Source organism: Mycteria americana, chromosome 4, assembly GCF_035582795.1.
Source record: "Mycteria americana isolate JAX WOST 10 ecotype Jacksonville Zoo and Gardens chromosome 4, USCA_MyAme_1.0, whole genome shotgun sequence".
NCBI lineage: Eukaryota > Metazoa > Chordata > Aves > Ciconiiformes > Ciconiidae > Mycteria > Mycteria americana.
Genome location: NC_134368.1, coordinates 30192674 through 30210605, shown reverse-complemented (window position 1 = coordinate 30210605; position 17932 = coordinate 30192674). Strand labels below are relative to the sequence as shown.

The following is a 17932-nucleotide window of genomic DNA, read 5'->3' as shown; positions in this document are numbered from 1 at the left end:
TATTTATATTTTTATTAATTTAATTTTGGCAGAGGGTGCATCCTTATTACCGGGGGGAGGTCTCTGAAGATTTCAGCCTATACTCTTATATACGTTATTGTAATAGCTTAAATACTTAGGAGTGCTTTTCTTTAATAAGAAAAATAATGTATTTTTAACATATTTCATGGAAATAACAGTCTCATTTTGGCTTAACATATTCAACCTAAGTTAAAAATCTAATTTAAAACTTCAGTTGGTTGCATTTTTGGCAGTGTTTTTTATGGGAAACTAAACAATGGTTTAATACTTGGAAGTGAAGTGCTTCGTAACCATGGGATATAGTGCTACCATCATATCTGTAAGAGATGTATATCTTCCATTGGCTGCCAGTTATTTTTATAAAATTATTTTTGGGAATGTTATTTAAAATCTGCCCATTTCCTTGTTTTTAATTCTGACACAAATGTCAACTACTTCTGGTTTTCTTCATCTAGGCTGAACTGGAAGCTTTTGAAAATAGATTAAAAGGGCGAAGAAAGAATAAGAGAAGAAAGGATGAAGTAGAAGTTGAACAATCATCATGGCAAAAATACAAGAACCTCATTATGCTGCCAATGTTCGGAGTTGCTGTTGTGATGGTTGCATGGCTCATGGTCTACAATGACTGAAACAACTCAATATTTAATATACCTCAGTCAGGCTTTAGGTAGCTATTATTCCTAGAATGTTAGTCTGTGTGTAACAGAACTTAATATGCATAGATTATGCATGTATACTGTTTGCCAAGAAAAGTGCAGAGGAGGGAAGAAATGTCATCTTTTGTGTTATTACATTCACAGCAGAAAACTGAATTCAGACACTGAAAATAATAGTAGATTTTAGTCTACACTGAAGTGCTGATGTAATTCGTCTGACTGAGATCCGTTAACATCTCTTCTATTAATATATTGTGTTACTTTTCCTTGTCTCCATTTCATAATATTAAAAATAGCTTAGTGTAAAATGCTTTCTTGAATATTTGTTTCCTGTAAAAGCAATTTAGTGGTTTATCAAAGATTAGTATTCTTATGCTAGTCTTTATGTTGTATCACACAATAATTTCTGTGTTTCATGTCAGTTTTAATTATAACAACTAACAGGAAACTTCAGACCACTTAGGCTTGAATATTCTGGGGCCTCATGTCAGAACTTTGTTCAGAGAAAGGAAATATGAACTATCTTTCAAGTCAACTGTCAAACAATAAAATGAGCCCCCTTACAGACTGTGGGGTTTGTTTTTTGGTTGTCGTCGTCCGTCATCCCCCCCCCCCCCCTTGTTTCCTCACAATCAAACCAATTGAAAACTTCATTTAGTGGGCAGATGCATACGCTAAACATGGATGTGAAGTAGCTTCAGGGAGGTGTTCTCATCACCGCCCCCATTGCCAACAGCAGAAAAGCAATTTGAAATTGAATTTAGAGCATCACTTGACTATTTGTATAGATAAACGTCACATCTGAATATTTGCATAGGTGTGCAAAAACGTAATTGAATAGTGTAACAATACAATTATATGTCATTCTGAAGCCATCTGGATGGTGCTTGCTAATCATGTATAAACTATCTAGCTAATCTTTTGAATGTTTAAATATTTTCTTACTGACAGTTTAGAATACCTTGCTTTTGGGATATCACTGTTGGTTGGTAGAACTGAAAGGTTTACACAGCGTCAGGATTATTAGAGAAGCTAATAATGCAAGTTAAATTCAGGGGTGGGGGAAATCAGAAAACTGAATTTTGAAACCTGTGCTGGAAATTTTATGCTGATACTGGAGCATTGTGGGTAACTGAAAAGTGCTCACAAGATCCTGTGGAAGATGAGGTACAAAGCCAAAGAGCACCAGGTTGCCCTTGTAATTCAGGCATATAATTTCTTCACAAATCCTGCAAAAGCAGCGGGACCATTTGTATGAATTAGTAGAGAAGACTGCCGTTTATTTGAAAGCTCTTTTGGTTGATTTTGGCCCACTTGTAAAGGGACCCAGTATTAACTTGAGCTGATACCCAATGGTAATTATGGTTCAGCAGCAGAAAAAAAATAGAGAAGCTGCAAAAGGCAGTAGCTTTTAGATTGCGTAGATTGACAAAATGGGGAGAAAATCACTTTCTGTTCAATTTTTCACCTAAGTTTGGTGAAAGAGAAGAGAGGTAAGGAAAACTTGGCAATATTTAGCATGGATTGGTGCTATTTGATAGTATTTTATGGGGTTTTTTTCTAATTGATTTTTAGAAATGAATACTACTTCTGTCATGATGTGTGAGGCCATTAGTATGTAAAGTTGTAGATTAATTGAAATTACACTAGGCAATCATAGTTGCATCTGTGTTGAATTCTCTTATTTTCTCGTATAAGATATGCATCTCTTAAATCTAGTATAAACCGTTTTCCATATTGTTACTTTAACTCTTTTCTATAATATTAATGCCTGGAAGATAATTCCATATATAAGCGTTGTTTCTTTAACCGTGAAGTGATGTTGTTATGTGACTGCTTATGCCAGTAACTTTCCTGTCACTGAGAGAAAAAGAAGAGAGATTTTTGTTCAGCTGAAGTAAAACATGATGTATTGTCCAAAAATACAAAAAGATACCTTTCTAGCTGAAATATGCAGATCAACATGAATGAGACCATTGTGGAAACAGCTTTTATCTTACATGACTATAACTCATTTTTCTATTTACTGCTAGCTTTTTCTTTAAAACAAGTACAATGTAAAGTTTCTTCTTGCCTCTACAGCAAAGAGAAGAAATTTCTTTCTCCAGAGCTATAAAAATGAACTGCATTTGAGTTACCTGTTTGATGTAGTTCCTAGTGTTCTTTTCTGCATATTTTGCAGTATTTGTGTGAAATATTGGTGAGGAAGAGACTTGCTTCTTATTGATCATCTTTATTATAATAAGAAAGCACACCAATCTTTAAAAATTAATTCCATTCATACAAATGTGTGTATGAGTAGGCATATTCCCTTTCTTAAAGGATTTGTGTCTCTCTTGAACCTTGCATATGCGAGACATACCTATTTTTGAAATTTTATTGAAAATAGTTCTGTATATCTTATCCAACCATCTGAGTCATTTGCACTCTGTTGGTCTGCCTGCTGAACCAGATATTTGTTTCTCGGCATAAAAAAGTGTGGGGGTTCGAGCAATCTGCAGTTCAATAAATCACTGGTTTCTGTTTGTTTTTTAAAATTACTTTTACTGTTAATTTTTTGCCTTTTTCTTTTGGTTGGAGCTGCATGTTGCAAGCATGACAACCTTTGAAGTAAACGGTACAGATAAAATCACCTGCTATTCAGTATACATGAAAGATGGTAATTCTAGGAAGGGAGTATTGAACTGAAGGTAGGGTTTTTTTCAGCAATTTAAATATATTGTACTGTTACATAATGTAATGAGCAAATATTTTGAATGTTAACAGTTTACCAAAAAATGCATATTGATAAGTATACATTGAAACAGATTATAAAATCTGACCTGCTGTTGAAGGGAAATTATAGAGCGAGAAGCCTGATGATGAGGATACTTAACATGCAGAATATTTAGCTGTGTGTAAAATGAGAAAACTTGCGGGGGGGAGGGGGGGGCTTTTCCTGATTCTGAATGCATTCTCGTGAGCTCTCATCTTTCTGCTGAACCAAGGTGCTTACAAGTTGTCAATGTATTTTGGATTGGAAATTCCTTGGACAAGTTTGTTCCCTGTAACAATAACAAAGCCATTGTGTGTGTTAATTTAATGTAAAATCCAAGTCAGACAATAAACGCATCAAAAACAACTTGAAGAATTGTTTGTTCTCAAGGACTGGTGTAGTAAAGCAGCAAACTTCTCCTGGGTAATGACGAGTGACATACTGCAGTGGAAGTTTTAGGCATGCTTTTTGTTCCCTTCTCTGGCAGTGACAGCTCTTACTGCACAGATTAATGCTGGAACTACGTAATCACGTTCCTTCATGTTACCGCTCTGACAAAATTGTGAGAGTGGGTTGGGGAAGTAGATTAAGATGAAACAAATGGGAATTGACTTAGTAGGTGGGTTTTTTGGCCTCATATGGGGAAATATAGCTGATTTATTAGACATTTGTCCTGACCTTAATTACTAGAGAAGGAAATGTTGCTATGCAGATAGCACCAAAATTTGTTCTTAAAAGCTTCTGTGCCTGAATGTGGCTTTAAAGCCCTGAACTCTGAGTTTATAATCTCTGTAGTTCTGGCTCCAAAGCGTATCTGCTGTATGGCAGCTTTTCTGAGACTGATGAGCCTGTGTGTTGTGGGGTTAGAGCACAGAGACGCTTGGTCTGAAGGACGTTCCTGTGCCAGGCAGTGGAAGCTTGATGTGTGTGGTAGCTGCTCTCTGGTGCGTGCTTTAGGGTGGAGTGTACTTGTGTGGACAGTCTGTGGGCAACCCTGTCCTCAGTTTCATTTAGTTCAGGTATCCGTCTTCTGCTTTGATTTCATCCCATTACCAGTTGTTATCTGTGGGCATTTAAGTCGCTCCCTTTTCTTGCTTCATGAATGTAAATTTGTATTTGTGTCTGTCCTTATCATTCAATTAAATCAATCAATCGCTCTAAAGAATTATAAAATGAAGGTAGTGTAGTGGTCGGTATTTACTAGGAAGGGAAAAGCAAGGTAAAAATTAGAGAAAAATCAAGTGAAGTCAAATTAGTTATAAGATGAAACATGCTTGCTTCTTTCCACTAATGGTTACATGTTAATGAATTATTTGGACTCTGCATTAAAATTTTTATATGCCATGCTACCAGAAAACAAGTTTCTGGTATGGATAGTGTATCAATATGAGCTCTGTGATATACTAAAGTCAGTCATAAGGTAGGCTAAATGGCAGCTGTCTAGAAATAAGCCGTACTCTGAGAGAACTGCGGCTTTATTCAACCAAGTATTATTTAATCTAAGTAATTGTTTCTCATGCAGTGATTTCCATAAAATTGCCAACAAAAACAGAACTCGGCTTAGGCTTTCTCTGTGTGCTGAACACTGTGGCTGAATCCTGTAGTTGTGTAACTGCAGTCTGAATGGCTCCCCTACTTGAGGAAATTTAGTATGAGATTGGGAGTCAAGATTGGTTTGGGGTTTGGAATTCACAGTACTACTGCTGAAGAGAAGTCATCCTCCATCCAAGGCCAAGCTGGCTTTGCAGTCTGAGCCATGTACTGCACCTCTTAGATTTCAGTTTCCATTTGTTCTTATTGTAATTTTTGATAGGGCTAAGTAATCTCTGTAAAATACTGTAATAAGTAATGAATTATGGTTCGATTCCTCTTTTTATCAGCATTACAGCATGAAATACTTGTGTTACACTAAGCAATTTGAAGACCTTGCATAAATGCTCTTGCTCATGTCTCTTTCCATGCTTTTCCTATTATTTGTGCAATTTTGTTTTAAACACTGCTTTCCTCCAGAGGGGACTTTGCAAAAAAAAAAAAAAAGAAAGAAAAAGCAGGACTGAATTACCATGAGCAGGATTTATGTACAGTGGCACTCCAGAAGCACAGAGCGCCCACTCTCTGCCCCATAAAGTTTGCACACAAACAAAAAGTGACAGGGCCTAAATCCGAAGGTATGGAAATAAAGATATCTGGAGAAGAAGCTGGAAAAAAGCTAGGAAGAAGTATTTGTCTTGTATATAGAGTTTGTTTATATATGTCTGAGGGGTATCATCCTCACTGATAGCCAAGAGTGGTTACTGGGGATAGAAGCCCTGTTCATGTCGAGGTGGTTATTCCCATTTTTTGGGTGTTTTCTAACTCACGTTTTGAATGATAGCATTTCAGAAGCACTAAAACATGCACAGTACAAACTGGAAGCCTTTCTGTGTTACAAATGTCATCTCGGAATCCAGTGGTGGTGCCAGCGACAGCTCTCTGTGGCTCCTGGGAGGGTCCGGAGCCGCTTCTGCACCCGCTTCTGCCCATCAACCATGCTTTTTGTCCTGTTGACTTTATCGTTCTCGGATGGTGCTTGCGAGCTCCGTTATGTACGCAGAGCCGGCCTTCAGTTGGACTCGACATCTCTGGATGCAGAGACAGGGCAGAGGGGACAACTGCATCAAAATGCAAGTCTTAAAAGCCGATGTCTCATGGGGGTGGGGCATTTGCTCTGTCATTCGCAGCTTCAGGCGACACTTGTCTCTTGGCATGAGAGCTTTGCTTCAAGAGGTTTGCAACAAGCAGCACACCCCTCCAGCTCTCAGGTCGTTGCGGTCGGTCACGCCCGGGACGGCGAGGGGACAGGTGCAGCGTCCCCGGCCGCCGCTGCCCTCCCGCGCAGCGCTTCCTCGCACGGAGGGACGGGACACGACAGGCTTGCGTGGCCCCCGGAGGGGCTGGGACCGGAGCCTCGCTGCGGGGAAGGAGCTGGAGAGACCGTCGCCGGCTCCGGGAGAGCTTCCTCCCGCCGGAGCCCCTTCCCCTCCGCTTCTGCTGTGCCGGCGGCAGCGGCCGGCGCCGCTTTCAACCCTCTTTTTGGAGACAGGGAGGATCGGTTGGGGAAAGGCAAGGCACTGTGCTACGGGGTTGCAGTCCCTGTAGGCGCGAAACTTCCTGTCCCTGGGGTGAAACGAAAGCCTTTGCATGACCGCAAGGTAAAATAAAGAGCATCCAGAAGGCAGGCGGGTCCTCCGGCGCCCGGAGGAGTCCTGCGCCCGGTAACGGCGGACGGATGGACCCGGGAGCCCGGCCCGGGCCCGCCACCCCCCGCTCCGAACTCCGCGCTCCAACTGGGCGGGCCGGGAGCGCCGGTAGGTCCGTGCCCCGGGCTGGCTTCGGATAGCCTCAGCCGCAAGTGCGCATCCGGGCGGCGCGGGGCCCGCCGGCAGCCGGCAGCCCCAGGGCGCTGCGGGGACAGCCCCGCGGCAGAGCCCCGGCGAGCCAGGGCCCCAGCGAGCCAAGGTAAGGGGTGCGAGGGGCGAGCTCCGCGGGTTTCTGCCCCGCACATCGTCCCCGGCTCGGACTTGTCTTGCCACCTGAAGCCCTTCGCGGCGTGACGAGACGTCCTTTATCGGGGGGGCCGGGACGCCAGGGCTGTGCCCACCTCATCCGCCCTCCCTGGGGGACGGCTGTAGGGCGAAATTAGCAAGTGGGCTGTCTCTCAGCTTGTCCCCAAGGGGTAGAGCCTTGTGTGCAAAAGGGGTGGGGATGTGGCGGCTTTCTCGCGGAGGTTTATTATTATTGGGTGGAGGAGGGGGGAGGGGGAGTCTGCCGAGCAGACAAAATGCGGAGCCCCCCGCCCCGCAAGTGTGTATGTGCGGGAGGCGGGCGGCCGCGGCTCGTCAGAGAGCGAGGCAGAGAAGGGGGGGGCGGCCAAAGTGGAGAGGGTCCAGCAGCCGCCAAGCATGCTCTCCATGCAACAGTTCGCTGCTCTGCCTGCGGACGAGGAGCGCTACCGGCAGGTCCTCTCCGCCAACCGGGTAAGGCGAGCCCGAGGGCGCTTCCCGCCGCGCGTGGGGCCGCCCGGGGGCCACGGGGCCGGGGGCTTCGAGGGCGGCTGGCTCCGCCGCTCGGGGACCCCCGGGGTGCGGGCGGGGGCAGCGCGCTCAGGGGGACACCCCCGGCCGCCGCCGGGAGCCGGGGGTGGCGGACGGGAGAGAGGGAGCGCGGCCGCCGGTCCGGCGGGGAATCCCCGAGCGCCGCGTACAGCCTGCGCTGCTCCGCGGGGCCGAGCGGCGGGTTGCTCGGGCAAGCGGAGAAGGGGCGAGCCCGGCTCCGAGCCCCGCGATCTGCCGCGGCTCGCAGGCAGGGACGGTGCCGTGTCCCCGGGAGGCGCGGTCTGGGAGGCGGCCGGGGGCAAGTGACCGCCCGGCCCAACCTGCCGCGGTGGAGCCGTCCCAGAGCGCTCCCGTGGCGAAGTCTCGCTTGCGCGGGGGAAGCGCCGGGGACAGCCGAGTTCGGGGCGCAGGATGTCGGTGAGTCGCAGTGAACAACCGGTCGTTATTAGCGTTTGACGAAGAGCTTAGCGGCGTCCTCTTCCCCAGCTCTCTCACAAAGTCAGCAGGGAAGATCAACGGGGCTGGTGCGCTGTTAATTGCTCTGGCGCTGGAAGGAGCGGGGAGGAGTTGCGCCGAGCCCGACGGCAGCAGGTCCGGCCGGGATTTCCAAGAGCAAAGTTTGGGCTTGACCTCCGGCAGGATGGCCGTGGCAGCTCCACCGGCGCCCGGGCTCCCGGGGACCCGATGCCCCGTCAGCTCGTCCCCGGCGCGGTAGCTGCCTCCCGGCAGCCCCGAGGACTGGCTTCACCCTGGCGCCGGATGCACCCCGGGGTCGGGTGGAGCGACTCCTTCCCCCTCCCCTCGTCCCTCCTCCCAGGGCTGTCCGGCGGGATGGTCCCGCTGGTCGCCACCACGCACGGGAGGTGGTCATCCCGTGGAGGGTCACAGAGGGGGGCGGTTAATCGTTGCAGGGAGGAACAGAATACCCTGGGTGGTTGCAAGTGTCAGAAGGGGATGGCGCGGGTGTTCCCAGTCCCCCAGCACACCCCCTGGGAGGAGGGATGCGCGGGCGGAGGGGCATGCTTTGCCTGCCCTTATGGGAGAGGCTGCGCGGGAGGAGGGCTCCTACGGGGCGGGGTCAGCCCCCGAGTGCGAACCTGCGGGGTCAGCCCCCGAGTCTGCCCTTCCCTCGCTAGCCGGGGAGCAGGTGTCTGCCGGTGTCCCCGGTGCGGGTGGCGCTGCCAGAGGGGGAGGCACGGCGGGGGCCGCAGGTGAACCGCGGGGCCGGGGGCAGCCCGGGGGGCAGCGCTCCCCGTGGCGGGGCCGGTGCGGAGCCCCGCGGCGAGCGAGCGGGAGCGCCCGCCGGGAGGGCCGGCTCCTCTCCGCGCCCGGCCGGCGGGAGGGCCGGCGAGGTGGCGCGGAGCAGCGCTGCGCTGGATGCTGTAGCACCTGCAGAGGGGCGGCGGAGCTTCCCGCGCTGTCACACCGATCGGCACGCCGGCGAAATGGCACAGCAGCGGCTGTCACAAGTCTGTAAATACGGCAGCACGCTTCAGTAGTGTCGTTGCTCCACTTGATTTAAAATGCAGAATCCTTGGACGCATTTCACGGCAGACGATTAATTAATTGACCTTTATTTTAAATTATTAGCAGTCTGGCTGAGATGGTGAAACTCTTAAGTGAAATCAAATATCTAGGGCTTTTAATGCATTCACGGGGTCTCTTGGGAAGGTTTAGCTTTCAGCAGTAAAAATACAGGAATGGATTTTTCCATATGGCCACTTACACCCTTCCCGTGTTCCTAAAAGGTGGACCAGTCAGCAGGACTAAATTGCGATTCTTTAGTTTTGTTTTTGTAATGGATGCCGTAGTTGGAGATCTCTGTTATGAGCTTCTCAGGTTCTGTGACACAGACAGCGCTGAATTAGTGTATCACTGAGCTAATCCAGACAAATATAGAGGAATAATACAAGGAATTATAGAAGCACTTTGCTTATGTGTCTCTGTAAAAGCTGGTGACATCTCTTGAGTGTCTTTGACATCAAGGCTCTGTAGGAGGCTAGGGGCTCCTCCGGGGGACAGGGGAATCCCGAACAATGTCCAAACCTCCTTTAGAAAGGAAATGCTCCTGACTTTTTTTCCCTCCTCCACCAGCCATTTATGGGGTACGCCGACAGCCGGGTTTTTCTGCCCGTGGGGAAGCCCGGCCCTTCAACCTTGCATATAATTGTCACCCAGCACACATTTTTAAGGAAGCCACCGGCACTCATTTCCCGGAGAAGGCTCTCGGGGTGGTGCGCCAGGCAGCACAGCTCGCTTGCCCAGACAAGAGGAATCTGCTCGTGCTCCATTAGTATTTGATGGGACCATCAGGACAAAACATTGTTTTTCCTCAGTCTTTTGGAGATGGGACTATAAAATTGTGAAGAAAGCATTCACTTCCTCTCCAGAAATCTTTGCTAGCACTCACCTCTGTGCCTGTGGTAGATAAGTGTGGTAGATAAGTTGAGTGTGCAGTGAATCAGAAGTATAAGGGGGTTTGAAAAGTGTCACGACTGGAGGTGTTTTATAAAATGTGCAATGCACACAGGGCAATTTAATATATCTGTGTTATTGTTTAGCTGTTAATTATGTATTAGATGATGTCTGCAGATACAAATGAAAGCCAGGACTGTTAACAGTGCCAGTAATTATTTAAAAATGCAGGCTTACTTGAACGTAGGAGCTTCTTTTTTTTTTTTTTTTTTTTTTTTTTTTTGCTAAGCTGATATACATGTTTAGGTCTTAGCACTCTGCTCCCTCGAGGAACATTACTGTCCTGCCGTTATACTAAGCCCATGTATTGCCAGACACAAAATTTCTTGTCATTACTTGCATGGCCAAGCAAGGAGTGCGTGCGGAGGCTGAGGTGGATAAGCACCCGGACAGAAACCTCATTTACCAGAAGGGGAATTGTCCTTCCAAGAGAAGGCAGAACAGGCAAGGGAATGTTGAGATGGTTACACCCGGAGAAGAAACCCAGCAGCTCCTGCTCTCACCGCTTCTCAACTGCTCTAACCAACAAATACTGAACTCTAATGAAGCTCTTTGTACACAGGCAGGCCATCGGTGTGGCCTAGTGGCTGTTTGGGCTCTCTGAGTCTTTGCCACACAGTGGCCCAGCAGATTCAGGCCATCCCAGTACAGCAGGCACAATATAAGCGCTACAGGCACTTCCCTTAAGAGATGGGAGCTGTGGCTTTGACCGCACCTGAACCAGGAGGCCACGGATACCAGGTCATCTGCTTTCAGTCTGAACAGCACGCACTGTGAGGCAGTTACACACAACGGCGCTATCTCCTGGTGTGGTCAGGTTTTAAAAGATGGTGGCTACGAGTACATTGTGTGGGAAGAGTTGAATCCTGTCAGCGTGTCAGGTATCCTCTGCAAGCGCTTCCAAGGCCAGATGAATGCCTTGTTTCTGAATGCCAGCCAGGGTTCAGCAGGGGCGGGTGTCAGGCCACTTGCAGCAGGGCAGTTCTAGGCTTGCACATGCAGCCTAGGCCCTTCCAAATGTGGCAGCTAGACACCTCCTGATTTTTAAATGCCTTCAGGACGAAGCAGCTAAGCAGCAGGCCTTGAGGGGGGCAGTCTGATTACAGTTTGAAATACTGATGTTTCTACTCTGTCCCAGTTTCTTGCCCTACCAAAAAGAAATGGACCTCATAAATGGCAGGCTGGGTAAGTACAATTCTCCAGCGCCAGGGAGAAAGGTGGATGATATCTGCTTGTGAAGTGACAGATTGTCACAGCAGGACAAGGAAAGCTTAAATCCTCCTTGAAAAGGTCTTCACACACAGAACGACCTCTGAAGACAGTGGCCAGACAGGCTCCAGCTTGACTACCCTCATTGCCTCTGTATTTTTAATTCCTAGTGACCGTCTGCAGTCAATTTTTGTCATGTGAGGGTGTGCAGTTTCGTCTGGAACTGTCCCGAGCCTCAGTCTGGGTGCCAGGGCATAAGAATCCCCCTCCGCTTGCTGGGATCTGTAACGGGAGGAGTTAATACGTGTGTGAGATGGGTCCTCACTTCCTGAGAGGCTGCGTGAGGAAAAATGGGGGGAAAAGAGGGAAGGATGAGCGCCCGGGCCTTGCCTAGGTGGCTTGCCCCCTTGGCTCACGGCGCAGCCTCTTCGTCCTCCTGCCGGCCCGGGCTGCCCCCTCTCCCCAGGCCGTGAGCGGCGGCGCAGCGCGGGAGGCGCGGGGCGGGCCGGCAAGCGCAGGTCAAGCCGGGCGGCGGCCCGCCGCGGCGCTGGGGGTTTCCCCGCCACAGCCGCCTTGCCCGGCTGGGCTGAAGGACGGGCAGGGGGAGGCTCGGTCGTGGGTGCCTCTCCCAGCCCGCAGCCCCGCGACAGAAGAATATGATGCCGCTCGCATCCCTTCCCTCTGTCCCCCGCCCCTCTATAAATAACTTGCTGGGCTGACCTGTCAGATTCCGCCGGCAGAGCGGATCCCCTGACCCGGGCCGCCTGCAGTGGAAAGTCTGAATGCAAAAAATACCGTAGTAAAAATAGAGCAGCCGGGTCGCCCCTCCGGCAGGTCCTAGCGCCGGGGCCCGGTGGCTCGCGCTGCCGCACCGGCGCTGCCGCTGACCGCTCCCCTCAGGCTAACGGCTCCGCTCGCGGCACGGTGGCTCGCGCGAGGGGCTCCCGCGCGCCCGGCCGCGCCCGCCGGCAGCGCTCGTGGCCGGGCAGCGTGTCGGCCTGAGCCGCCTCACAGCGCCCGGCGCCGGGAGCTCCCCCGTCCGCATCGGTGTGCGCTTTGGTAGCCCAACGGTCACTGCCCTGCTCCTTTTTTAACTGTCGGATGGAGGCGTAATTCATCTCTGCTGTCCTGCTGTGGAACAGATGGTTCCCTTCCAAGTAGCCTTTTTAATTTCGGCTTGTCTTTCCAACCAGCAAACATGAAAGAAGCAGGGATAATGGTTTAATATCCTAAATGTAAAAATAATAATGAGACAGCAACCAGGCAAGGGCTTGCCATTTCAAAAAGAGATGAGAATCTTGCTAGCTCCGAAGTCCAAATTTGATTTCATCCTGTGCCTACCTTGTGCAGAAGACTGCTCCCCTGAAGGGATAGATTCTCCTCAGCTGTGGTTTCAAGCCACTATAATTTAAAGCAGTGCTTGTAATTATTTATTTATGCATATGCTCTTATTTCTGCTTGTTTTACCTGCGAAATCTGAATATCTGGAGGTTAAAGGCAGCGATAGGTACCAGAAAGCGTTGTCTGATTGCTGCTATGCCTTCTCCTGGTGCATCCATGTTGGAGTTCCTGGCCCTCGGCACCCACTGGAGCACGGCCTGCTCTGGGTATGGTGGTGGGGTGGCCTCAGCTCGCAGCCAAGCACCCGCACAGCCGCTCGCTTGCCCCCTCTCCGTCCTGCGGGACAGGGGAGAAAATAGGAAGAACGAGTGTGAGAAAACTCGTGGGTCAAGATACAGGCTGGGATATCACTTACCAATTACTGTTGTGGGCGAAACAGACTTGACTGGAGGAAATTAGTTTATTACTGATTAATATAAATATTAAATTACTGATTCAGTTACTGTAAAACAAAACAAAAAAAAAAAGAAGCAAGCATTAAAACACTTGGGGAAAACACTTCTTCCCCCATTCCCAGGCTCAGCTGCACTCCAGACTCCTCTCCTTCCCCCTTGTTATCCCCGCAGGTGGCATTCAGTCCCTTCAGTGAGGCAACGAGCGCTGCAGGGGAGGACTGTGGTTCTTCTCTGCTACTCCTTCCTTCTCACTCTTCCTCTGCTCCGGTGTGGATCTTCCATGGGCTGCAGTCCTTTTGGGAATATCTGCTCCGCCATGGAGCACTTACTTCTCCTCTGACCTTGGTGTTTGCACTACTGTTTCTCACTCTTTTTCCACTTCTCTGCCCGTGTCGTGCTTTTTGCCCTTTCTTAAATATGTTTTCACAGAGGCACCACCAACTTGGCTGATGGGCTCAGCTGTGTCCTGTGGTGCAGAGCCAGCTGGAACTGGCCATGTCCAGCATGGGACAGCCCCTGGCCTCTTCTCATGGAGGCCACCCCTGCAGTCCCCCCACTGCCAGCAGCTTGCCACCTACACCCAGTACAGATGTCCGTGTAATCAGGGACAGAATTATCTAGAAGTGATGGCCACCTCATCATAGCATCAGCTTGGGAACGTATGTTTGCTCACAACTGACCAAAGTGGCAGTGTTACCTCCGTGGTTGTCTGCTCCACTGTCCCTCTTCCCCGATCCCCAAATCATGAAGGGATGAAATGAATCCAGTTGTCCTTCAGTTCCTTTTCACCATCTCTGTCATTAGAGTGGAACCCCTGCAGCATCTGCTTCTTTGGGTGTGACACAGTTTATAATTCTCTATTTTTGTTAGTGTTGTTGCCAGCATAAGGTAGTTTTTAACGCGTTGCCCTCTAGAAAGTGAAGAGACTGAAAATCACATACTGCCAGAGCTGCGTTGGAATGGTGGAGTTTATGCTTTGATGATTCAAGCTCTGCCCCTCGTTGCAAAGCATGTTTCCCACAACAGTATGCATTCTGTGGGACCCTAGCCTTTGCATATGTGCTAAATCAATACAAATTGCTTTTTTTCAGAGAGGACACAGAAATTGAGGCACTTTTAAAAGCTTTTCCTCATAGAATAATCCATGGGGGACAGCTCTTATAAACCTGCGGGAAATAAGACTGTCAGGCTGCATCACTGTGGGTGCTCTTCCTGCTCTTCCTGAATTCCAAGGCTCACTTTTTCTTGCAAAAGAAGCATTTTCTATATTGAACATTTAAGTCATCTTCATCCAGTCCTTAGGGAAAAGGAAGTGAAGGTAGACATGAGTTTCCTTCTTTGGGACTGCATCAGACTGCATCTATTCCAATTCATGCGTCGTAGTTCAGAGAGAGTTCAAGACTGATGTTCAGTGGATGGTGCTCGTGCTTTGGGACCGGCTGGCCAGTGATTATCAAAGTCTGTCTTTCCCTTCTTGTCTTCCTCAAACCTGTAACGCTCAGTTCTGCCATGTAAGCAACATAGTGTTTTAAAAACTAATGTACTAGACTCTTCCACGTCTGATCTGTTCGATACCAGAGAGATTTAACTTAACAGTGATTTAACAGTAATAGTAATTGCCCAGAGCAATTGCCATTGCTCATCACCTCAAAGAGCTCCTAGTTTCAAAATAGCCTATACTGTCACTCCAGTATTACTGAAAGTTACTTGAGAGTGTCTCAGACTCAGGAAGCATTTCCTAGGGAAATTTTTTCCCCTTGCTGCCTCTGCATGAAGCAGTAAGAAATCACTTACGTGCTCCTTGCATTGTCCATCTCATTAGATTTCAGAAAGCAGTCAGGGCATTCTCTTGGAAATAAAACCACTGGTAGCACTGAGGAGCTTTCCATCCCAGGTCTCTCAGACCTGCAGCTCTGCATTCATGTAATACTACAGCATATATCTGTAATATACAGTTATGTCTGCTCTGGACTTCCATGTGCCAGTGGTGCAACACGGAGATTTCTTCTGTTGCTCCTGTTTCCGATGTCAAATCTTTTGCTGGGTGGATTATTTTGCCTATGTTAAAGTTGTCCCAGAACCAGTGGGACCTGGAGATTATAGAAGCAGAACATGGTACAGTTGTCAGGCTTTCCCCAACCTCCTGCATTTTCACATCTTCAGGAAGAAACACAGATGGCTGAGCCCACCTTGACTTAACAGCCTGTGCATTTTTGCCATCACACAGTGTTGAGGGACAGACATCACTGAGAGACAGCTTATTGTTTGAAAGATGCTAGTTCTATGCACGTGCGAATATTGTCTGAATGGATAATGTATCTGAAAGAATATCTGGAACTGTAGAGTAAGTAGGAGTAAGTAACTATCTTTTCTTTTTCCCCCTTCCTATTTGATTTGTAGCAACCATGTAACAAAAGAATTAAGTAGTAAATGCCTTTTTTAAGCTTTGGTTTGTCCCTGCTCATCCATTTTAAAGGTGCAAGTTTAAATACATTTGTAGTGCTTGTAGACAAGGCTGGAAAGGAAGTCTGAAATGATGATTGAATGTGTTTAGAAGTTATTAACAATTCTCCTTTTCCCTATAAAGTCAGAGTGGAGTAGTGTTGCTAGTGGTCTGGAAGGGCTAAGAACCCAGATGGTTTCCATTAGCTTCTTCCTCATCATAGGTAGGATTATTATGTGACTCTTGGAGATTTCCAAAGAAAATGTGAATGGGGGGAAAGCTGGCATCTGTTCTAGGGATGGCAATTGAATAGAATTGAATAGTCGTAGCCATAAATACAGTAGGATTTTTCTTCTTTGACAAAATAATTCACCAGACTGTTACTGTTTCAGTGACTTAGATGGAAGTTTTTATCCTACAAATCCTTATGTGATCCATAAACCTTTGATACTATATCAAAGTAATAGTCAAACACATACACCAATGTAAGTGCCTTGTTAACCCACTTAATCTTGAGTTTTCTATATCAGCTCGTTATTTCATAACTTCGACAAGAATGAATAGGTTTAATTTCTCGTCACCTCTTCAGTTATTTCTGTCAAGATGTCCTGGTACTTTCAAAAAAATATCCTTCTCTTTCTTTATTTTCTCCTACTGAAGCAAAATGTTCAGAGATGACATGTTTCTGAACAAAGTGATATCCTATTGAAAAATGAATGAGTCACCTCTAAATTTTATAGGTATTAGGTTAGCGACCTGTGAGACATTGTGTAAGTCCATTTTCATCTTTGGGAAGAGGACAAATAAATATCCAGCTATGCTGAACAGATGAAGCTTTGGTTTGACTCTAAACCATGTTCTTTCCTTTGATTAATATTGCTGCTGCTCTTATTCTTGGTCCAAGGGTTAGTATCTTTTTATTCACAATTCAGAAAAAAGGCCGTAGTGTAAAGTTAACATTACGCATTCAAATCCAAAATTTTAATTTCTTCTAGGCAGATGTTTATAGTGTAAGAAACATCTATATGTTTTAGAGAAAAAATGAATAAGAAATGCATGAAACATAAGGAGACAAATATCTCCTTATTTCTCCCTATTTCTCCTTATATATATAATATTCCTTATTATAAATCCTTAGATTCAAATGAATCTAAGAAGATTCCTGCCATTTGTTTAGCTTGCGTTCCAGTTTAGCATCCAGTTCATGCCATTGAAAGCTTCTGATTTTAAATAGGTTAAGTAATTGTATAATCAGCAATGTGCATGGTACATATATGTTGGACTGAATATGAGCCGGCAGTGTGCCCAGGTGGCCAAGAAGGCCAATGGCATCCTGGCTTGTATCAAAAATAGTGTGGCCAGCAGGAGTAGGGAAGTGATCGTGCCCCTGTACTCAGCACTGGTGAGGCTGCACCTCGAATACTGTGTTCAGTTTTGGGCCCCCCACTACAAGAGAGACATTGAGGTGCTGGAGCGTGTGCAGAGAAGGGCAACCAAGCTGGTGAAGGGTCTGGAGCAGAAGTCTGATGAGGAGCGGCTGAGGGAACTGGGGTTGTTTAGCCTGGAGAAAAGGAGGCTGAGGGGAGACCTTATCGCTCTCTACAGCTACCTGAAAGGAGGTTGTAGAGAGGTGGGGGTCAGTCTCTTCTCCCAGGTAACAAGCAATGGGACAAGAGGAAATAGCCGCAAGTTGCGCCAGGGGAGGTTTAGACTGGATATTAGGAAATTTTACTTCGCTGAAAGGGTTATCAAGCATTGGAACAGGCTGCCCAGGGAAGTGGTTGAGTCGCCATCCCTGGAGGTATTTAAAAGACGTTTGAATGAGGTGCTTAGGGACATGGTTTAGTGGTGGTCTTGGTAGTGTTAGGTTTATGGTTGGACTCGATGATCTTAAAGGTCTTTTCCAACTTATACGATTCTGTGATTCTGTGACTGGTCACCTTCAAGTTCAGAAGGCTAAGCCTACTGATCAGGCATTAATAGGAAAAAAAAAAGGTATGTCCCATTATGAGGTCTAGTTGCCTTGTGTGAGGTGGGGCTTCTGGTGGGGTTTCTACACAGGCGGTGAGTGATACACTGAATGGGAGCCACAGGGCAGGCAGGATTTCTTTTTGTCACTTCTAGTTTTCCAGGCTTGAGAGCTGCTTTTAAGAGGAGGTTTTCCTCTAACTGTATCCCTCCACCCCCTCAAAATGTTTTTTTTAAAATCTTTTTACTCTCACAAATTAGGCCACTAAGGGGTTTTTTTAGGTTTTTTATGGTTTCCAATTTTGCTTTCTGGTGCTAATGGCTCTTGTGCAAGCATCTGCTTATTGAATTCTCAGCAAAGCAGGAACCTGGAGTGAGTACTGTGTTACTCCCCTGCCTGTTGAATTGTGATTCTCAGCCATCGCTTCTCTACTTGCTTAGCAAACCTCAATGCAGTGAACATCTGGGTCGTCAGGAAGGCATTAGAGTGGTCTCTGGGTGTGTTCAGAAAAACA

General features: G+C 47.4%; 2 protein-coding genes across 2 annotated transcripts in view; both read left to right on the top strand.

The window, feature by feature from the left end:
* NFXL1 (nuclear transcription factor, X-box binding like 1) overlaps positions 1-1245 on the top strand; it is a 48392-nt gene extending 47147 nt beyond the window's left edge. The window contains exon 22 of the mRNA XM_075500027.1: positions 477-1245. Coding sequence (XP_075356142.1) covers positions 477-650 — 174 coding nt within the window. The 3' untranslated portion in view covers positions 651-1245. The remainder of the gene's footprint in view (positions 1-476) is intronic.
* A 6128-nt stretch (positions 1246-7373) lies between these two features.
* Positions 7374-17932, top strand: part of CORIN (corin, serine peptidase) — a 160207-nt gene continuing 149648 nt past the window's right edge. Inside the window, exon 1 of the mRNA XM_075499205.1 lies at positions 7374-7448. Within this exon, the coding sequence (XP_075355320.1) occupies positions 7374-7448 (75 nt within the window). The remainder of the gene's footprint in view (positions 7449-17932) is intronic.